The 22,274-nt window shown below is 48.6% G+C and overlaps 2 protein-coding genes across 5 annotated transcripts in view; one reads left to right on the top strand and one right to left on the bottom strand.

Annotated features, from left to right (window-relative positions):
- The window catches only part of PES1 (pescadillo ribosomal biogenesis factor 1), an 18,857-nt gene extending 12,962 nt beyond the window's left edge, over positions 1–5,895 (bottom strand). The window contains exons 1-6 of one of the 2 annotated variants that reach the window (XM_061602466.1): positions 5,719–5,895; positions 4,080–4,159; positions 2,868–3,021; positions 2,227–2,336; positions 1,275–1,446; positions 503–592 (exon numbers count right to left, since the gene is read on the bottom strand). In XM_061602466.1, coding sequence (XP_061458450.1) covers positions 503–592; positions 1,275–1,446; positions 2,227–2,336; positions 2,868–3,021; positions 4,080–4,159; positions 5,719–5,742 — 630 coding nt within the window. In that variant the 5' untranslated portion in view covers positions 5,743–5,895. Of the gene's footprint in view, positions 1–502; positions 593–1,274; positions 1,447–2,226; positions 2,337–2,867; positions 3,022–4,079; positions 4,160–5,612; positions 5,688–5,718 lie in introns of those variants that run through there. The other variant, XM_061602467.1, reaches the window with a different exon arrangement.
- Positions 5,889–22,082, top strand: TCN2 (transcobalamin 2). Of its 3 annotated transcripts, none has more exons than XM_061602468.1 (12): positions 5,889–6,097; positions 7,098–7,211; positions 7,986–8,249; positions 10,246–10,311; positions 10,692–10,881; positions 12,672–12,832; positions 14,322–14,465; positions 14,928–15,103; positions 16,275–16,446; positions 17,297–17,495; positions 18,786–18,907; positions 20,837–22,082. In XM_061602468.1, exons 4-12 carry the CDS (start codon positions 10,248–10,250, stop codon positions 20,896–20,898), a joined length of 1,290 nt encoding a protein of 429 aa, XP_061458452.1. In that variant the 5' UTR covers positions 5,889–6,097; positions 7,098–7,211; positions 7,986–8,249; positions 10,246–10,247; the 3' UTR covers positions 20,899–22,082. The 3 variants fall into 3 exon arrangements, with proteins under 3 accessions (XP_061458452.1, XP_061458453.1, XP_061458454.1); XM_061602469.1 differs by having other exon boundaries at positions 7,104–7,211; XM_061602470.1 differs by having other exon boundaries at positions 7,157–7,211.
- Positions 22,083–22,274: the final 192 nt, after the last annotated feature.

The following is a 22,274-nucleotide window of genomic DNA, read 5'->3' on the forward strand; positions in this document are numbered from 1 at the left end:
CCAAACTCCTGTTCGCTCGCTCTCTGAGAGCTGGCTCGCTTGTATCTCCTACGGACCTGCTGACGCAGCTCTTTCTGCTCTGCTCCATTAAGAGTCAGGAAACAGCATGTCAGGACATTTTCAAACACACCTAAGCTTTCGTGAGGGCTTTGAAAGAAAAAAAAACCTTGCAAACTCGCGTGAAAATGTGGCAAACAAAACTGAGGAATGGGAAGATGAGAAATCGAAATCGACAGATTCGTCGCAGAAACGTAGGAAGCTGCCTTGCACTGAGTCTCTGTAGCTCAGCACCGCTGACACTGGCTGGCAGCAGCTCTCCCGGGTTTTAGTCTCTCCCAGACCTACCTGGGGATGCCAGGGATTAAACCCGGGACCTTCTGCATGCAAGGCAGGTGCTCTACCACTGAGCGACAAACCTTCCATCCCTAGATGGTGAAGATGGCAGGGAAAGATCACAGGAAATCTTGCCCTCGGCGAGGGGGACGAAACAACAGGTGCTCACGTTGTGGGAGAAAGCGTAGGGTGTTATCCAGGTGACCATCTGCCCCATCACCTCAGCCTGGTAGTAGATGCCTTTGATGGACAGGAATACCTGGCAAGGGGGAAAGAGCAGAGAGGATGATTTCAGGGGGAGAAGCCACACAGAGGGAAACAGGGAACTCCAATACTACGCAAACGACCAGCAGGCGTTCTAGGCCAGCTCTCCTCTCCAAGTATTTTGGAATACAACTCCCAGCAGCCTGCTCAGTTCTGTTCAGACCTCAAACTGGAGGCGTCCCCAGGAGGAGACCACAAGAGGAGCAGGACCCTCCAGGACAGCTCTGCAATACCAATGACCCTGAGAAACAGTAACATTTGGACATCCCAGACCCAGAGACTGGAGATCCCTATGCACAAGCTGTCTGGGTTCCTGGTTGGCTCTCAGAAACACACACAATCACAAATATCTCCCCCACCCCCCAAGGATGCAGGAGCAGAGGAGATGGCCAGCCAGGCAGGAACGTGTGAGCCCCCCTAAAGTGTCCAGCCAGCTGTACCTGTGGCTACTTGGGAGGAAATTAATAGGCCCCATCAGCCCCTGTATCGTGCAGCTATCCTGACTGAGCCCAATGGGAGTTGTAGTCCAAAAAATCCGTAGAGCGCCAGGTTAGCGTAGGCTGCTCTAGACGCTCCCTCTCTCTCACGCTCCCCGCTCAGCACTCGTGGATCAACCCGAAATAAAGGCAACACTGCCTGGACCCTGAACTCCTCCCCAAGAGCCTCTCCCTGCCCACCTTGCGCAGGGAGCGGGAGGCAATGACATAGTTGAGGAACTCCACAGTGAGCCGGCGGCACAGCTGGATCGTCTGGACGTGACACTTGCCAGTGCGCGGGAAGGTTGCGAAGAGGAAGCACATGGAGAGGCCGTCGTCCAAGTCCCGCAGGGCATCAACAAAGGTTGGGTACCTGCAGTCGACATGGGGGGGGGAGGCGAGAAAGGTGAAGAGCAAGACTGAATTAATTGCTCATGGAGCCTTGAGTGCCCCAAAGTGTTTTATAAACAGAGACCCCATCTGCACATACACATTCAACACAGGTTCGTACCACTTTAAACAGACATTGCTCCAAATAATCCTTGGGACTGTTGTTTGGGAAGGGTGCCGAGAGCGGTTAGGAGACCCCTATTCCCTTCACAGAGCTACAATTCTTACCAGGGATTAACCATCACTCCTTCTTCCCAGGGAACTCTGGGAATTTCAGGGGAAGAGAGGTCTCCTAACAACTCTCAGCACCCTTAACAAACGACAGCTCTCAGGATGCTCTACGGGAATCTATGACTGTTTAAAGTCAGAGGCAGTATGCTTCTGAATACCAGTTGCCGGAAACCGCAGGAGGGGAGAGTGCCCTTGTGCTCAGGTCCTGCTTGTGGGCTTTCCATAATGGGCATCTGGTTGGCCCCTGGGTGATCAGATGGGTCACTGGCCTAACGCAGCCGGCTCTTCCTATGTTAAGTGCTATCATACTGCTTTAAACGTATAGCGCAGATGAGGCCACAGTTGCCACAGAGAATACTGTCTCCCTGACTGCCCCCCTGAACTACGAAGAAGGCCCACTCTGCCAGTCTTACCATCTACCACTGCCTTAAAAGGCACAATAAGGCTTCTGGTTGGACACTCCTGCACCCAGCTCCTTGTTCCCCAATGTGGCTCCACTGTGGATTTCTTCTGGGGCCATCACATCTCTTACCTCTCCTTGACAACGTGGTCCAATCTATAGCCTGGCTTGTTATCTTTCAGTCGTTCCACAGTGTTCCATTCACTCTTCCCATATGCTTTGCGCAGTTTCCGGACAAACACCTTGCAGAGAGAAAGGTTTAACTTTGCTTACTAGTACAAGTAAACATGCTCAAGTAGATCACCCTCTCGGCATAACATTTTCCAACTCGCATCAGTCTGTACAAATTACCCTTTCAGGAGCTGCAGTTTTGGGTCCACCACCCAGCACATTTTCCCTGGATGCCAGTCCATCACGTGGTAGCAGTCTGTCCTCTGGTATCCAAGGACAGGAAATGTACTGAAGCTTGCAGGCTTGAGGAAGTAGTTAGGGGTCACTGGCTTGCAGACCCCTGACCTCTGCTCAGCGATGTGAGCTTTATGGAAAATTTTGAATCAAACATTTTCCTTTCCAATTCAAGTTTTTTTCCCAGAAAACCCACATCATTGAGCAAGGGAACAAAATGGACTCCAAATTGCAGTTCTTGAAAGACACAGGTAACTCCTTTGCCCATCCATAGCTGTCTCCAAAATCAACCCCCTACAACTGTTGCACATTGAGATATTAAATCTGCTGCTTCTGACTGGCCACTGGAGTCTCCAGGATCACGATACCTTATATTCCCGAAACTTGTTGACGATGGGCTCGTGAAGGAGAAATTTTATGTCTTTCAGGAGGTAGAATGTTCTGGCAGCAGTAGATCCTTTATTCACTTTCTTCTTATGTTTGGGCTCATGGGGGTAAATCCCCTTTAGGATGCAGAGTCGCCTGGAAAAGAGGGGGGGGTAGATGAGACTGTCAGCTTACCCTAACCCTGCCCACAAGGCCCTAGGTGGCTTCAAGCTAAGGCAACATAATTCCCAGAGCTATTCATTCCTATTTCCTAAAAAACCCAAATCCTTGTTTTTATTTTCTATATATAAGATTTATTGTAACAAATTACGTAATTACCACATGGTATAAACAATATGAAGTCAGTGAAGTCAGGATTACAAACTGTATACATTGTGCATCATAGGTGTCGACTGTAAAAACCAAGACAATTCAGGGAGGGGCAGTCGTACCCTTAAGAAAAACCGAAGGATGTATAAGAAGTTAAAATAAATTCTAATTTGGTTTTTTCCCACAGAACTTATGGGAGCACAGAGTCGAATGTTGTCGACCTGATGATCTGGGTCCTGTCCTGAATCTGGGGGTGGGTATCAATTATTATGACTCATAATGTCCAAAACAAGGCACACTGCACTGGGACTGTAAATGCTATTAGTTCCTAAGCCATCGCAAGTCGGATGCTACTGCTGCTACCAAAATCCTACAGCCAAGAAGCCATCTCTGAGACAGGATCTGCTATGCCTTAAACCAGGGATAGGGAACATTCCTTAGTCTGAAGCTGCCTGCACGGGTAACCTTTCCGAGGCCACATGCTAGTGATGGGCGGGGCCCTCCAGTTGTTGTTGAAGTACAACTCCCATCTTCCCTGGGCATCAACCATGCTTGCTAGAGCTGGTAGGAGTTGTGACGCAGCAACATCTGGAGAGCCAAAGGTTCCCCATACCCTGGCCCATGGAGAGTCAGATAGGCCTGAAGTTCCCCACCCTGGCTGAAACAAACATAGTCTGGCCTGCCATACAGCAGCATTGTACGTTCCCTCTGCGCCCTCTGCCTCGGATACGGTGTGGCCCAGCCCTCACTGACAGGGACCCAGTGGCACATGCATACACAGAGACCTGCTACATCTCTCCCTGGAATCACTGCAATACACGGGCTCTCTCTCCACAGATAAGGGCCAAAACAACAAGCCAGTAAGTGGCAAACCTTTTCCTTACCTGAAATCTGCAAGGCTCAACTGCAACTTCTTCCGGGCTTTGTTTCTGGTAATATAGTTGGTGGCAGAACCCCTCTCATACTATTTTTTTTTGGGGGGGGGGGAGATAGGGGAAAGAAGAGATAAATCAGACAAAGTTTAATATATGTCATTCCTTGAGTTAAACCCAAACAAAATCCATAGCAACTCACAGCATAGAATTAGAGCATAAGCTTAAAGGCATACATAAGATAAGAACATAGGAAGTTGCCTTATACTGAGTCAGACCCATTGGTCCATCTAACTCAGTGCTGTCTATACTAACTGGCAGCAGCTTGCCAGGATTTCAGGTAGAGGATATTCCTAGCCCTACCTGGAGATGCCGGGAATTGAACCTGGAACTTTCTGTAGGGAAAGCAGATGCTCTTTGGCCCTTCCCCAACTCCCATCAGCAGCAGCGAGCATGGCCAATGGATAGGGAAAACGGATATTGGAGTCCAACAAATCTGGAGGGCACCACATTGGCTATTCTTGTTTTAGAATACCAGAGCATAGAAAGAAGCTGCCTTATACTTATTCAGTTATACCCATTAGGGTACGTCTAGCTCAGTATTGTCTACACTGATTGGCAGCAGCTCTACCAGGAGATACCACCTACTAATCCTGACCTTCTGTGGGCAAAGTAGATGCTTTACTGCTGATCCATAGCCCTTAATACATGGGAATTTACCCTATATCGAGTCAGGCCATTGGTCCATCCGGTTCAGGGGTCTACTTGGACAGGCTGAGCCTCTTCAGGGTTTCAGGAAGGGAAAATTCCCAGCTTTACTGGCAGATATCCCAGGAATGAGCCTAGGCCATTCTGCATGCAATGCAGATGCTCAGCCACTGAGCTCCAACCTTCTCTAAGCTGCCTTATACCGAGTCAGACCATTGGCCCCTCTAGCTCAGTATTGTCTACGCTGATTGGCAGCTCCTCTCCAGGATTTCATGCAAGGAACATTCCCAGCCCTACCTGGAGATGCCAGATTTAAAACCTGGGCCCTTCTGCATGCAAAGCAGATGCTCTGCCTATCCAGCCAAGGCCCTTCCTCAGAGGAGAACATAGGAAGCTGCTTCATACTAAGTCAGACAACTAGTCCCTCTGGCTCTGTGTCGTCTGCACTGATTGGCAGCTCCTCTCCAGGATTTCATGCAAGGAACATTCCCAGCCCTACCTGGAGATGCCAAATTTAAAACCTGGGCCCTTCTGCATGCAAAGCAGATGCTCTGCCTATCCAGCCAAGGCCCTTCCTCAGAGAAGAACATAGGAAGCTGCCTCATACTAAGTCAGACAACTGGTCCCTCTAGCTCTGTGTCGTCTGCACTGATCGGCAGCTCCTCTCCAGGGTTCCAGGCAGGGCGTTTCTAGACCCAGCCCTAATTGGAGAAGCCCTTGGGGATTGAACCTGGGACCTTCTGCGTGCAAGGCAGGTGCTCTCCCCGCTGAGCTACGGTCTTTTCCTACTAGAAGGCTGGAAAACTCGCAAGACGAGGGTGCCAGCCCAGGAAGTACCGTGTCCCTCCTTCCAGACGTTAATCTGTACACGAGGGAGGAAAGAGCACCCCTTCCCGAGCGTGACGCGGTGCACGGGCTGGGCCTCTCCTAAACCAAGCGGTACCTTCTTTTTCTCCAAGCCGCCCATCGCGGCCGCCGCAGCTGCTTTTCCCTTCCCGTCCTCACGTGGCGACTCTGGCAGGCTGGGCGCAGTAGGCTCCGCCCCCTGCTCGCGTCATCAGGCTGCGCCCCACCTTCCTTGCTGACCTTAAGCAAGACCCTCCGCAGCTTTGCTGGAGGACGCGGCGCACCCTGGGAGATTGGCTGACCGTGATAGAGGTGTAGAGATAGAGTGACTATCTTTGGCATAAGGTTGAATTTCGAGTGCCTTGAGCAGTGATTCTCAAACCCAGCCCCACTGGTGCGCCCTCCGAGGTGGCTAGGTGTGCCTCAAATATTATGAAAGTATATTTTAAAAATGAGAAGAAACCCATTTGTATAGGGTAAGTAATAGTTTTCTATAGTTTATTTTTATTCATAGTTTAAAATATATTAATATATTTTTAATTTTGTACACGAAGTGCGCCAGAAGTTTTTTATGTTTTACAGTGCGCCGCGAACCGAAAAAGTTTGAGAACCACTGGCCTAGAGATAGGAAAATAGATTCCCACACGGGGCTTAACTTTCGGTTCTTCTAGCGTTTACAAGGCCTTTTACTATGTCTAATTGCCCAGGAGGGAAGTGTGATGTAGTGGTTAGAGTGTTGGACTAGGACCTGGGAGGTCCAGGGTTTGAATCTCCACTCAGCCATGAAACATATTGTCGCTCACTCTGACCTACCTCACAGGGTTGTTATGAGAATAAAATAGGGAGAGTGAGAAGCATGTGTACGCCACCTTGAGCTCTTGGGAGGAAATGTGGAATATAAATGTAATAATGTGACCTTTGACATCTCTCTCTTTCTATACAGTATTTTTTGTATTTTAATTTATTTTAATGTTTTTGTGCTCTTTATTGTGTACTGTTTTATTATGTATGTGTGCAATTTTATTGTAAGCCACCCTGAGTGCCCTATTACAGGGTAGAAGGGTGGGATGGAAATCTTTTAAATAAATAATTAATAAAAACATTTCCCATCTGTATTGTAGATTTTGTTTTCACTCTCTTGCCACACAGCTGCCTGCAGATGTCTAGTGAGAAATCTAGCATTTTAGCATTGTTGTGACTGGGGAGCAGCACCCCTAAAGCAAATATAGCAGCAAAGACAGAAGACCCTGCTTTTTCCGAACTGGTTTTTAAATATATAAAAGTGCAAGTCATCTTTGTGCAAGTTGATGGAAGGCTTTTGTATTCAAATGATGTGTTTGGATTTAACTGACCTGATCTTTCTGCAGCATGAGGGGGAGTTCTGTGTGGTGGATATGGGGCTAGAAATTCAAACCAGTCTCTCAGCTCCTAATACTGGACTACATGGCAGATCTGTCATAAGCCTCTCTTTTTCAGCCACAGGCCCATCCCAAACTGAAACACCAGGATAACAGCATGTACTGTCTTCGTTTTAGGATACAGCAAGTAGCCTGATGCAGGTTTTTTTGGGAAAACACTGTACTCCTGAAGGTAAGAGATTACTTTCCAAATTAGAGTATTTTAAAGAAAGATGCAGCCCATGAATGATATGTGCAGCAAAAAATGAAAGGATTGTTTAAACATCTGATGAAGGGTTCCCCCACTGTGGTCCAGAAACTTCATTCAGGTGGTTTGTGACATGTCCACATTAAATATTCATAATGATTTTTAATTGCACTTTTAATGCTTTTATTTTTAATGTATTTTATTATATTACAATATTTGCATTCTAAAATAAAATACAATGTAAGAAAAAAACAATAAAAATGCAATTAAAAATCATACAGCATCTAGCACTGCACATTACAATGGCTACAACAGGCAGGGAAAAAAGTCTTTAAGTAGTCCACCAAGACCCTCAACAATTTTCAAGTGGTCCGTGGGGGGAAAAGGGTTCGGAGGCCACCGCTGTATGCCATAACATACCCTGTTGCAAAGTCATTGGGAGCAAACTCTGGAGGTTTCTTTCAGTGAGGGAATGAAGACTTATGTTTCTAAAAAATAAAGTAGGAAGAGAGGCGTGTGCAGACAGATGCCAACTCAGGCTGTTATGACCTTTGTACCCCTTATCTGAAGAGACGTTCCAACAAAGATCCTTGAATTATTTCAGATGATCGTCTGAGATTAATCAAGCGAAAGGATGCAAGGTTATATAGGAATCCTTTCTTTTTTTGCCCTTCGCTATCAATGATTACAATGTACTCTCTTGACCGGTCCAGATTCCATTATGTGCATGGTTATGACACTTGTTTGCTTCCCTTCCAGCACTCCCAGCCAGCCTCTGAGCTTGAAACAAAACACTCTGCAACAGACAGCTGACATCAAGCAGCTGGAGGAGAGGGTCACGTGACATCAAATAAACAAGAGCCCAAGAAGATTTCCTTTTCCCCCTATCTCCATTGAGTAAAGTGGAGGAAAGGACTCTTTCTAAACGCTGATTTCAGCCCTCCATGTTCCTGATCCCCAAATCATAATTCAAGGGGAAGAGGTGAAGACTCCTTGGACATCTAGTGACTATCCTGTGACCAGGTAGGTTTCATTACTAAAGCAGTCCATTTTGTTTGGTAGCCTTCCTGTGTCGACCTCACTCACGCAGGACTGATGTTTGGTTATATTGATAGAGCTCAATGCTGTGCATGTTTACTCAGAGCTAAGTAGCCCCAAAATAAGTTCATTGGGACTTGCTCCTAGGGAAGCATGCGTAGGAGTGCAGCCTAAAACATCTTTATCCGCAAAGGATGCAGAAGACAAGCCAGCAGCATGGCTGAACAAGATGAAAGGGGATGTGTAGGTTTTTCTGCTGAGCAGTGAGGAAACAGGCTCGTTTTTTTTCTCTTTGGGGATCTCATAGATCAAGGATCTGCTGATTTCTGCCTCATGGTTCATTTCTTTTTTCATTTTGTGGTGCAGCAATGTGAGTGTGTTAAATTTACCAAGCAGGACTCCTTACTTCACAGTTAAGGAAGAACTACTGTGTGCTAGGGGGAACAATGTACAAGACAGTTTTTGTGGGTAATTTGCTATCCCAAACTGACTTCTAATGTATCTTGGAATAGTAGAATATCCCAAATAAATCCACGTGTGTCGTGTCCGGAGGTGAGCACTTGAATCTGCTTCCTTGGATTTTGTTTCTTTGCTTTGTGGCTTGAAACACTAGGATTGTTTTACCCCAACACATTAATTCTTAAATAGAAACTAAGAAATTGACACAGACAGTTTTTAGTTTGAATTCACATTTGGTTGAATTCAAAATATGCCTCAGGGTGTGAAATGTTTCAAGACAAAGCCGTGCGTCTGAAGGAAGGAACTTGTCTGCTGCTATGAATTTGTTTTTTCTTGAATAATCTCACGGGACATTTTTTTTTACCCCAGTATGTTAATGTTGCCACAGACAGCATAGCCAATGGTCAAGGATGAAAAAAGGCAAGTAAGGCGGGGCATGATAGAGGCGTATAAAATTATGCAATGCTGTAGAGAAAGTGGTCAGAGAGCAGTTTTTCTCCCTCTCTCGTAATACTAGAACTCGTGGTCATCCAATGAAACTGCGTGTTGGAAGATTCAGGACAGGCCAAAAAAAAAAGTCCTTCACAAAATGCATAGCTAAACTGTGGAATCTGTTTTCACAATCTGATGGCCACCAGCTTGGAAAGAGGATCTGACAAACTCATGAAGGATAAGGTTGTCAATGGCTACTAGTCATTCATGATGGCTACGTCCTCCCTCCACAGTATATGCCTCTGAATACCAGCTGCTGAGAATCATAAGTGAGGAGAGTGCTGTTGCACTCAAGTCCTGCTTGCAGGCTTCCCATTGTGGCATTTGGTTGGCCATGGTGAGAATAGGTTGCTGAATTAGATGGGCTTTTGCCCTGATCCAGCAGAGCGCTTCTTAGGATCTTAGGATGATGGAAGCTGCAGTCTACCAGTATCTCAAGGGCCACAGATTCCTCATCATGAGAACATAAGGAGACCTCTGCAGCTTGATCAGGCCAAAGGGGGCCCATCTAGTCCAGCATCATCTTCTCACAGTGGCCAACCAGAAGCCCCAATGGGAAGCCCACAAGCAGGACCTCACATGTGATTCTCAACAACTGGCATTCAGAGGCATTTTTGCCTCCAGCAGTGGTGGTATGTTGTGGCTAGTAGCTGTTGAGAGCCTTCTCCACCATGAATTTGTCCTGCATTATGGGCACAAGAGTCCTCTCCTTGGATGCCCGGTGGAGCACTCCTGATCCCTGACCTTAAAGGCTTTGGTGAGGAGGCGCTGCACCAAGAAAAAGGAGAACAGATGCACGCTCTGGATCTGTGTCACTTGCACTTTTTGGCCCTCTCTGTTTGCTTCTGATTCAGCCAAAGTTCTTCCTGTTTTGCAGACTCAGCTCTGCTTCCTTGGGAAGGTTCCATCATTGTGATGCGTCTCCAATTGAATTGGTGATCTTTGATGGACCGGCAGCGTTCCTTGGAACGGCCCCTGGCCTCCTCCTTGGAGTTCTGAGCAGCATCTCTTCTGTTCCCTCCTGTTGCAGGCATGGATCCCACAGGACTCAGGCTCCTCCTCTTCTGTATCCTGTTCGCCTCTGTCCAGCTGTGTGGTAAGTCCAGCTAGGCAAATACATCCAAGAGGGGTGCAGAGCAGGGCCAGTGAGGGGTGTAGCTTGGGGAGAGGGCCAGACAGAGACAGACAGAGGGCCAGACAGAGACAGGATGAATGTGGCCCCCACCTCCTGCTCTTTGTATGCAGTGGCCCTCGTGTCTGTAAAAGTACCTTATTACTTCTGTTCACTTTTAAAGAGTAATTTGTTGGGAAGCGTCCAATGGCAGCCTGTGGCTCCAGTGGCAGCGGGGCAGTGAATCCGCTCCAGGTTTTAGTCTGAACTTGCAGACTGCCCCGCTGACATCGGAACCACCAACCTCCACTGGCAGCCACCGTTTGGAAGTACCCTCATAATCCTTTGTTCTTCTCCTGTATTAGAAATCCCTGCAGGAAATTCCCATCGCATCCGGTCTGTGAGCACAGAGCTCTTGAAGCTGACGGAGGACGCGTCCGAGGAGCCCAACCCCAGTGTCTACCTGGGCCTCCGCCTTTCTGATGATCACAGCCTAGAGAAAGAGAGGCAGTACCTCGAGCGACTGAAGGATGCCTTTCAGCCCAGCGTCAGCACGTACGTCTAGCAAAGGCGTGGGGAAACTTTTTCAGCACGAGGGCCACATTCCCTTCTGGGCAACCTTCTGAGGGCCACCTGGCAGTGAAGGGCGGAGTCAGAGGCCAAAGTGGGAGGAGCAATTAATGTAAATTTTACATTTGTAGAGTGACACAGTTTCTACAGACGTGCACGCCCTTCGTTATCCAGGCAAGCAGGAGGCCTTATAGCAGTTCAAGACACATTTCAGTCAGGATAAAAACATTTAGGGTTGACGGAAGGCCAGTGAGGGGTGTGGCCTGGATAGAGTTTCGAGGGCCAGGTGGTGAGGCCTGAAGGGCCACATTTGGGCTTGAGGTTTTCCACCTCAAAATACTAATTAGGCAAAGACAAGGAAACTGTTTTTTTGTTGTTTGTTTTTACATTTATTTAAAAATATTTATAGGCTGCTTTTATGAGCAAAACCCTCAATTGGGGGAGGAGATGATTCAGGGCAGGGGTAGAAAAGTAAAATCCCTGTGGATTTTTAAAACGTGGGGGAAATAGACTTTTTTGGGGGGTGGGAGGGAGATGAAAATTGTGGTGCCCACACCCCCCCCTGCAAACTGGCTCTCATATCAAGCTGCCATCCTGTACGCAGTTCAGAGCAAGCACCACTGAACTTCTGAGTGGCCATGTGTAAAGGCATCGTGAAGAGTCAGCCACACAGAGGATGCGCAACAACGATAACTTTTAATATGAATCCGTTTATAGAGGGAACCAACCCGGCAGCGTGGCGCTGCTTGCAATGCAGAACTGAAACCAAGACTGCACCCAGCCTGGGAGCTGACTCAGCAGTGCCTGGTACGACAAGCCAGGAGGGCCAATACACTACACATCTGTAGCGTTATGTACACTATCCATTGCTGAACTGGTTATGGCATATGCAGACCAGGGTGGCTGGAAGCTCTCCGTGTAACCTGCCTTGCCTTACTTATCAAAATACAAAACAAGCTCATCTTCATCCAGCCTTTCTCAACCCGATCCTTGCTTCAGCACCTGGGATCAGCTTGGGGGAAGGGTCTACAGGAAAACAATTTGGAAACTTAATGGAAATGGACTGCCTTCAAGTCGATCCCGACGTATGGCGACCCTATGAATAGAGATTTCATGGCAAGCGGTATTCAGAGGGGGTTTACCATTGCCTTCCTCTGAGGCTAGTCCTCCCCAGCTGGTGAGGGCCTGCTCACTTGCCACAGCTGCATAAGCCAGCCCCTTCCTTGTCCGCAACTGCCAGCTGGGGGGCAACTGGGCTCCATGGGACTATTCAGCTTCCCCACGGCTGCACAGATGGGAGGGCACGTAATCCCAAAGACAAACTCTGTGGGGGTGATCTTTAGCTGGCCCTTGACACCCAGGAGACATGAGTGGGGATTTGAACTCACAGACTCTGGACTCCCAGCCATGCTCTCGTCCCCACTGTGCTATACCAGCTGTTTGGAAACTTAAGATTATGATATATTATTTCTGACATTCTATCAACATACGCTGTGTTCTGACAAAAGATTAAGGCGGGGCGGGGAGAGATCTCTGCCCCAAGGGGCTTGCAGTCTGAATTCTGGCAACGTGAGAGCCGACGGTGGGAGAATGGAACTGGCAAGGGATGCAATAAGGCCTTTATTGAAAATATCATCATAATGCTACCAGATGTGATTTTTAACAGGTTATGAACAAACAATGAAATAATTGTAGGCGAGACTAAATCCGGAGGGGTCTAGCCTGAGTGCGTAGAAAGGGCTAACAGTGTGTTTGTTTGACTTGCTTGGATCCAGCACTCCATCTGCAGTCAGCTACCACGAGGAGCCCGGGACAGGCCGGCTGGCTCTGCACCTCCTTGTGCTGCGGGCTGCCTGCCACAACATGGAGACACTCGAGGGGAGTCAGCTGGTGACCCAGCTTAAGCTTCACTTGCACAAGGAAAAGGAGCGGATAGGTAAGATGCTGGGCTGGCAACGAAGTCCCTTGGCTGGGTTTGCTGTCCTTTGGCAAGGGGCGCAGGTTGCTGACCACTTTCCCCGCTGAGAAAAATCACGTCATCGGGGCTGCGAAGCAGGCAGGTGTCGGAGGTGATCTTGGGGCTCCTCTGGGCAACCTGTTTATTGAGCGTTCGTCCTGACTTGGTTGCACAAATCTTACATGGTGGTTAGATGATTTCTGTTTTTAGTGAACATTGGTTCTGATTTGATTGTGGGGAGGTTTGGCCCTCCAGATATTGCCGAACTACAACTCCCACCATCCCTGGCCATTGGCTGTTCTTGCTGGGGCTGATGGGAGTTGCAGTTCAGCAACATCTGGAGGGCCAAAGGTTCCCCAGGCCTGTTATGTGAGCATCCATCCTGAGGTGTTTATACAGCTTCCCGTTCATCGTTCGTTCATCCCACCCTTTTCAACGCATTTTCCCATCACTTTTCTAACCACAAAAAGTCTTTTTTCTTTTTTTTAAAGCGGATTTGTTACGCCGGTGCAATGGAGTGCTTTAATCCATATCGACGTTTGCTTTTAATGCTGTAGTTTTATTGTAAGCCACCCTGAGAGGAAAGGCAGGGGATATGAAATCGTCATCAACCACCACAACAAAGTTGGCACCAGCCAGGTGTTCTTGGGGAGAGCATCTTACAAGGACAGGCACCATCACTGAAAAGGCCCGGTCTCTGGTTACCACAACACACTTCAGAAGACAGGGACCACTGCCACAGGGCCTTTGATCCAGATATTACCCAACAGGGAGCTTCACACAGGAATAGACAGTCCTTCAGATGCTAGGGGCTGATTCAGAAAACCAGCACCTTGAATTATACTATCAAGATCTGTTCCAGGCATCTTGTGTTAGCAATCCGGATGCCACATTGTGAACCGATTGAAGCTTATTTTCAGGGCAGCCCCACAGTAGAGAGCACGATGGTAGTCAAGTGTGGATATTACCAGGACACAGAGAACCATGGCAAGACTATCTTTATCCATATTAATGTTGGGACACAGCAGTGGTGGCTTAAATTTGAGTGAAATTAAACTTTGGTCATGCTCAGAGCAGACCCATTGAAATCCATGGGCTTAAACTGAAGTCTATCGATCTTCAGTGGGTCTCCTCTGAGTTGACTAAGACCACTCATTGCATATGTATTTCACTGAGATTCTCCCTCCTCTATTTTATCCTCACAACAACCCTGTGAGGTAGGTAAGGCAGAGAGGAGATGGCACTGGCCCGCAATTGCCCAGTGAGCAGCATGGGATTGGAACCTGGGTCTCTCTGGTTCTAGTCAGGCGCTCAAACCATTACACCACACTGGCTCTCACATATAAGGAGAGGTTTGGGATCCTCAAAGCAGGGCTGCTTCAGCTAAGGGCCAGGGAGGGAATGGGTAATTGTTAATTACTGTGGGAAGGGTGGGCTTACTTCTTGTCCTCTCTCCTCCTGTATCCAGGCCACGAGGGCATGGGACACCCTATCACCAACTACTACCAATACAGCTTGGGGATCTTAGCCTTGTGTGTCCATGGCAAGAAGGTCGATGAGCATGTGATCCACAAGCTCTTGAGTGCGGAGGAGAGGACCAAGCTCTCTGTGGGTAAGAGCCAGCTTTGCACATTAATCCACTCAGGTTTCTAGACCTCAAGTGTTTTCCTTCCCCTCCCCCCCCCAGTTGATGCATTCTGGCTTAAATCCAACATGACTTTTAAGTACAGATCTTTTTCCCCATTGTTTTTAAATGTTTTGATTGTTTCATCACTTGTTTGCTGCCTTAGGCTGCTTTGGGGAAGGGTATGCATTTTAATAATAATTAAATTAATACATTGTTGTTGTTGATAGTAATAATCAATCAGTCAGTCAGTCAGTCGATCTGTGGGGCATCCAGTTGGAAACACTCCCTGCCTGAAATCCTGAAGCGCTGCTGCTAGCCAGTGCAAGCAATACTGAGCCGCGACAGTCCAATTACTTGCTGCCAGCTTTCTCACCACCTTCCATCTCATTTCCTCTGCCTCGCCCCCCCCCCCAAAAAAACAAAACTCTTCCACTCTTCTCCACCCAGACACCGAGGCAATGGCCGGGCTGGCCTTTGTCTGCTTGGGAAAGGCCACCTTCTACACACCAGAGCTTGTGGCAAAGCTTGGGCAGGCTATCCAGAGAGCGAAGCAGAAGATCCTCCAGGCTCAGACTCCAGAAGGGGCTTTTGGGAATATCTACAGCAGCCCCCTAGCGGTGCAGGTGAGGAAGGCATAGATTTGTGTAAGAATACATCAGTAGTTCTTGGGGGGGGGACGACTCAGCTTTGTTTAGATCAGGGTGGGGAACTGCATGCGACCTCCTACCTCCCTTGGGGGCCAATGTTCACGGTTCCTGCTGATCAGCTGATTGGAGGTTACACTAGAACTCGTGGACATCCAGTGAAGCTGAATGTTGGAAAATGCAAAAGGAAGGGGCTTTTTTCACCCAGTGCAGGTTTAAACTGTGGAATTCGCTCTCGCAAGAGGCAGCGATAGCCGCCCACTTGGACGGCTTTAAAAGTAGGTTAGACAAATTCATGGGAGGTAAGGCTATTGGTGGCCACTAGCCGCGATGGCTCTGCTCGGCCTCCACAGTCGGACGCAGCATGCCTCTGAGTGCTGGGAGTCACAAGCAGTGAGAGTGCTGTTGCGCTCAGGTTCTGCTTGGGGGCTTCCCTTTGGGGCATCTGGTTGATGCTGGACTAGATGGGCCCCCTTTGGCCTGACCCAGCAGTGCTCTCCTTATGTACAGCGAGCCTGTTCAAAGTCCATTTGCAGGCGCTATTTGAAGCCAAACTGTGTGTCTGCAAACCGACTGAGCAGGCCCAGCAGACAGCGAGCCCTCTCTGCACTAGGGGGTTCCACATGGGAACTTCTCAGTGCAGCCGATCCTAGCAGGGCTTGCTGTCAGCACCTCTCAGCTGATCAGGAACAATCGGCAGCTCGCCTTTCAGCCCCTGATGGTTTCTTTGCAGCCGTGCCCTCACCTGCCTGACACTGGTGTCAGGTGTGGGGCCGGTCGGCGTGGTTTGCGGGGAACAGCCTTGTGGGCCAGATTGGACCCTTGCCGGGCCAAAGGTTCCTAACCCCCTGGTTTCTGTGGTGCACGTTGAAGAGGGTGCTATATTAGAAGGGCCGTAGCTTGGTGGTGGAATGTCTGCTTTGCATGCAGAAGGTCCCGGGTTCAATCCCAAATGGCTTCTCAAGGTAGGGCTGGGAGAGCTGCTGCCGGTCAGTGTCGACAGTACTGAGTTGGATGGACTCAGTATAAGGCAGGTTCCTGCAGAAGAGGCATTCCCCTTGTGCATGCCTCTTCCAGATGCAGCGTCATAAATAACCCACAGCTGCCTTCCCCGGCATCATACATGCTTCTTCATCTCTGGGCGATTCAGTTTCTCATTGCTACAGGGATGAGCCAGGAGTGTCCCGAGGCCGTGGCTACCCTCCTTCGGAGCCTGGAGCGGGGAGACTTCCAAAACGCCCTCATCAAGTCCCAGCTGCTGCCTGTGCTGCAGGACAAGAGTTACCTGGACATCGCTAGCACGGAGTGCCGAGATGAGAGAGGTAGAGGGGAGAGAGCAAGGGGGGGGGTGAGATGGCTGCAGTTTGGGATGTGTCCTGCTTTCGGTTCCGGGGGAGGCAGCAACAGGACTGCAGAGCACCTCTGAGACCCAAGCGCAGGGGTGAGGGCCTGGATCCAGCCAGAGGGACGCATCCAGACCTGTCTTGCCCTCCACGGGCCATTTGGACAGGTGGGCAGGGCCGTAGCCCAGTGTCAGAGCCATCTGCGTTGCACTCAGAAGGCCTCCTAGGTTCAGTCCCCAGTGGCATCTCCAAGTAGGGCTGGAGAGATTCCCTGCCTGAAACCCTGGAGAGCTGCTGCCGGTCAGTGTAGACAGTACTGGGCTAGATGGACCCAATGGTCTGATTCAGTGTAAGGCCGCTTTCTGTGTTCCTAATCCACTGACATCAAGCTGCAGGACCAGGCACAGGCTTATCTCTGATCTTAGCACTGTGGCACAGCTCTAAGATCCGAAATAGCAGATCTCTGACTTTAGCTCTTCATGCCTAATTTGGAGATAAAGAGATCTCCGCGCCTGATGTCCCATGACAGCTCACACGTTCTCTTTGCCACCAGTGCATGTAGTGTTGTTAAAAAAAACAGAACCAGGGGTTTCATCTGAGCATATGCAGAGTGCCTTTTACTCCCCTCTAAGATTAAGAGGCAGGGTTCTCAGGGTATGACTTCAGATTGGGCTGGAAAAGAGGAGAAGAGATCCGTTTGGGGAAGTAATCCTGGAACACGATTGGAAGATTATTTTTTTTAAAAACCCACCAAATAATATAAAGAGGGTAAGGTCCATCAGGAACTGGTTTGGCTCCTGCTTTTTGACTTTTGCGTCCTCGTTTGCAGACAGTTTGACCGTCGGCCCTCCATCTCCCGAACTGGAGCTGCCCACCGGGAGGAGAGAGAGCACCCTTGTCAAACTGATTGTGAAGCGTCCTCCGCGTCACCTACCCTTGTACCTGCATTTCCTCACAGTTCCTCGTGGCTCCTCTCTGCTGGACGTGCTGAAAACTGCAGAAAAGTTGGGCGGCGCCAAGCCATTCACGTGAGGCCATCTCCTTCACTTGCCCTAGTCGGGCGTTAATGGGAGGCTGAGATTTGAGAGAGCTTAACTGTGTGATCTTATACGCATCTACTCAGAAGTAAATCCCACTCCCAGCCTAGCGAGTGTAGGGGTACTTCTGGACTGTTGCTACGAGAAAGGCCATAGCTCAGCGGCAGAGCACCTTTTTGCATGCAGAAGGTCCCAGGTTCAGTCCCCAAGGGCATCTCCAGGGAGGGCCGGGAATGTCCCCTGCTTGAAGCCCTAGAGAGCTGCTGCCAGTCAGTGTAGATAGACAGTACTGAGCTAAATGGACCAGTGGCCTGAATTAGTGTGAGCCAGGTTCCAGTGTCCCTGTTTTCCGGCGGGATTCAATCACAGCACATTCAGGTTGTGCAAGGACAGTTGATTAGCTGGCTCCCCTAAAAGATCTGACTTTTTGCGATAAGGAAGGGGGCAGGAAAGTGGATTAGAAGGTGTAGGATAACGCATGAGGCAACGTTGTTTAAACTCCCCGAAAGAAATCGGGAATGAATGCTCAACCAGCAGGTTGTGTGGAAGCGCCTGGAGCTTGCATCGTGACAGTGAAATTAAAACAATACCAAGTTTGTAAGACAGATTACTGCCTTCAGAGCCCAGACTGCCTTAACATGTAGACCCAACCACAGTCTATAAGACTCCTGTAAATGTTCACACAAGACGGGTGGGGAACTTGTGGCCCTCCAGATGTTGCTGGACTCCATCTCCTATCATTCCTGACATTTGACCATGATGACTGGTGGTTGAGGAGGCTGAGTAACATCTGGAGAACCACCGATTCTCCTTGCCTGACATAAGACGAGCGGGCACAACCCAACTCGCCCTGCAACGTGGCTTTTAAGTCTGGAGGGCCTTTCTGCAGATGTAAGCGCTGCTTCACAAGGCGTGTAATTAAACTATGGAACTGGCTGCCACAAGAGGCAGTGATGGCCACCATGTGGGGTGGCTTTAAAAGAGGACTAGACAAAGTCACGGAGGGGAAGGCTATCAATGGCTGCTAGCCACAATGGCTATGCTCTACCTCCGCAGTTGGAGACAGGATGCTGGGAATTGCAAGTGGGGAGAGCGCTGTTGCACTCATGTTCTGCTTGCGGGCCTGCCATGGGCATCTGGTTGGACACCACGAGAATAGGATGCTGGACTAGATGGGCCCCCTTTCAGCTGATCCAGCAGCCAGGCTCTTCTGATGTTCTTATGCCCACTCATTCCCCCACTCTTCATGACATTTTCTTTCTTTTCATTTTTGGTAGACAGGTTTGAAACCCAGAACACCCTCTCTGGGCCGCTGCTCACTGCAGTGATGGGGGTGAAAGCCCAAGAAGGAGAACGCAAGTACTGGAAGATTCTCCGGGCCCCAAACACCCTCCTAGAACAAGGCAAGTATTGGAAGCACAGGGCCAAGGAGACGCTCTCATAGCTCCAGAGGCGGATTGGCGGAGGCCACTTTTTCCCAGCCTGGTGCTGCTCTAGATGTTTTGGACTATCTCCCTTCAGACCTAGCCAGCACGGCCAGGTAGTGTCCCGTAGGATCACCCAACTTTCAGAGCAGATTTTGTTTGCCTGGGGGGGGGGGGGATGCACCAGTGGCTGTAGGGGTTTTTGGGGGGGAAAGCTCCCTCCTGCTCCTCCTCCCATTAGAAAGTCCTATGACACGCCCACCAGCAGAAGCCTAGTTAGGGTGCCCCTGTTCACTTTGGTGGCGCTTGTGTCAGACTTCCCAGTGTGCTAGGAGTTTCGATGTTTGAAATTGCTGTTCTGATCTGGGGTGTGTCAAAACCGTTTTGAGTTTCCTCCAACAGGAAAACTGAACAGAAACATTATATTAAACAGCAAAGAGTCTTGTGGCGCCTTAAAGACTTAAATACATTTGTTTATTTTTATTTATTTATTTTTATTTATTTAATTATTAGATTTCTATCCGGCCCTTTCTCCCAGCAGGAGCCCAGGGCGGCAAACAAAGTACTAATAACACTTTAAAACATCATAAAAACAGAGTTTAAAATATATTAAAAACAAAACATTTATTACGGCACAGGCTTTCGTGACTCTAGCCCACTGCGTCAGAAGCATAAAGTGAAATATTGGGCCGCTTTCTTAAACAATCTGTTTGCTGAGCGTCTGTCCTGATTTGGTTGCGGGGAGTTTAGACAACATTGGCTATTTATTGGGCATTCATTCAGATTTGTTTGTCAGGAGGCTAGACGTCGTCAAATACATGTTAAAGCACGCTTTCCAGTGTGTTTTCCCATGACTTTCCTAATGGCAAAAATGGCCAGTTTGGGGGGGAAGTGCATTTGTTGCACAAGAGCGCCAAATCAATTGTGCAACCTGAATTTGCTGGTATATGATTGAACTACCCAAAAATAGCAACAGGATGGAAGCGCCTTTAGGTGACAGGCACATAAAGGAGAAAAATTCTTAAGTGGAAGTGGAACAGCATTGAGATGCAAAAATTGCAAGCCATGATAATAGGCGTGCCCTTTTATCATAGCAGACTACTGACAATCTGCTTGGCAATTGCTGAGATAATTGTATTTACACCTATAATGGGCCAAGAAACCAATCACAAGAAATAGTCTCTGATAGCACAGATATTCTGGCATTGTTAAGCTAAGTAACACAGTTAACAGTCAGAATCCTTTGTTTCAATTTAACCCTTACCTACTGGCACTGAACTTCTTGGTGAAAGGTAATTCAACAATTCAGCTGGAACTTATATTAGACAAAACAAACGAACAAACCCTGACCACTTCCAAGTATGACTCAAATCCATTCTCTAGGCATTGCCCACATACACTTCCAAGACTGGGTTTTGCACCCTTAGGGGCTACAAACTTTGTGGGTTTTTTAAAAAATATATGAAAACTTAGATTCTCTTGATAGCGAGTGCTGCACCCTACACCAGTTTCTGTGCCTGTGTGTTGCAGTTATAGAAGGGCACTTTAATACATGCAGCACCGAAGTCACTTAACCAGCAGATTGAATTTAGACTTAAAACCTCACGCATTTCCAGAAGGAGTTGAAGGTGGCTTGGATGTTACAGGCATCGAGAGATGGACATATCAGTGCATCACACTTTTGCTTTGCATGATACATCTTTAAGCAACCCTGAGGGCTAGAAACTTGCTTTTAATTTTTTTTTTTAAATGAGATTGTCGGGAAGCTGAATCCTGCATTTCATTTCTGCAGAATACGCAATTGCAGAATACAGGAAGTCCTGGAAAAGAGGATGATTCAGTCTGCATAAGGCAGTTTCTCTCTCTCTCTCACTTCACAACCTTGTATTTTGCTCTTATATTTTGCAGGTATCGCTGACTACATCCCACAAGATAAAGAATCCATCCTCTTGAAATTTTTCCCTTGGTAGAGGCAGCCCCTCGCCGCCCTCCAGCGCCCTCTGCTCGGATGACTCCGCTCTCCTGCGTCAAGTCGACATCAGAGAGCTGCAAATCATCCTCACACTCTTCTATCTAAATGAGGACTAGGATCCAGGTCTTTTCAAATGAGATTTTTACTTTCTGGCACAAGGATACATTTGCTCCCCAAAGAATGCATCTTCTCAAGACACTATGAGAGAGCCAGTGTGGTGTAGTGGTTAGAGTGTTGGACTGCGGCCTGGGAGACCAGGGTTCGAATCCCCACCCAGCCACGAAGCTCACTGGGTGACCTTGGGACAGTCACTGCCTCTCAGCCCCAGAGGAAGGCAATGGTGAACCCCCTCTGAATACCGCTTACTATGAAAACCCTATTCAGAGGGTCAACATAAGTTGGGATCGACTTGAAGGCAGGCCATTTCCATTTTCAAGATACTATGAAACTAATTGCTCGAAGCAGGTTCAAAGTCCGGGGCAAATGCAACCTCTGGACATGGACACACTTTGCTAATCCTGATGTTGTACGAAGCGCCTGCACAGGACAGTCACCTGACATGTTGCTACCCACGCTCAATCCAGGAAGGTCTCCCCAAGATCCCTTGCAGACTTGATGGAGGCTGCTCCATTTAGGGTGCATGGACCACTGCCCCACCAACCTCAGTCGCCAGTCCCCCCCTGTCGGCCTTCTTATCTACAACCAGCCCAGGAGGCGTCTGCACTACCTGTCAGTTCCCCCCTCCTCAGTTTCAGTGTCACCCTTGTAGAACTCAGCAGGGAGGAGGCGGATGGGGGACGAAACTAGAATGAGTTGGCTCTTCCTCTCATTGGCTCTGCCTCTGGCTCCGCCTCCTGTGGGGCTCTCTGCCTTCTGCTCCATGAGCCCCGAGGGGCACCAGCCACCGCTGTGTGCAGTGTCACTTGTGAAAGTGGGGGGGGGGTCATTCCTCACCGCGGAAGGCATCCCTTCTAATTGCGTGCTGATTTGTGGGTGCTGCTAAAATGGCACCGTTCAAAGAGATCTCATGAGCTGTGTATGCAGTTGAGCCTTCCCCCAAATCATTGATGCCAAACCTTAACAAATAACAATTACTTTCCGACTGCAAGGATCACATGACTGACAAAATTAAGACTGTACGCATTTAAAGCCTAGCAATAAAAATGTGGCTTGTTTCCTTTCTTTTGTATTGTATCTCTTAAAAGTTGCAGTCACAGCATCAGTTTCTAGTCCTCCACGATGTTGGCTTCTGCATCTCAGTTTTCGGTAGGGGTCGTGCAATGGCAAAACTTTGGGTTAAAACTTTGGTTATCCCACCCTTGAGGTCGCTCCCAGATGACCAGTTTGCTGAGCACTCGTTGTGTGTTTGTGGGG

Source organism: Rhineura floridana, chromosome 19 (assembly GCF_030035675.1).
Source record: "Rhineura floridana isolate rRhiFlo1 chromosome 19, rRhiFlo1.hap2, whole genome shotgun sequence".
Taxonomy (NCBI): Eukaryota; Metazoa; Chordata; class Lepidosauria; order Squamata; family Rhineuridae; genus Rhineura; species Rhineura floridana.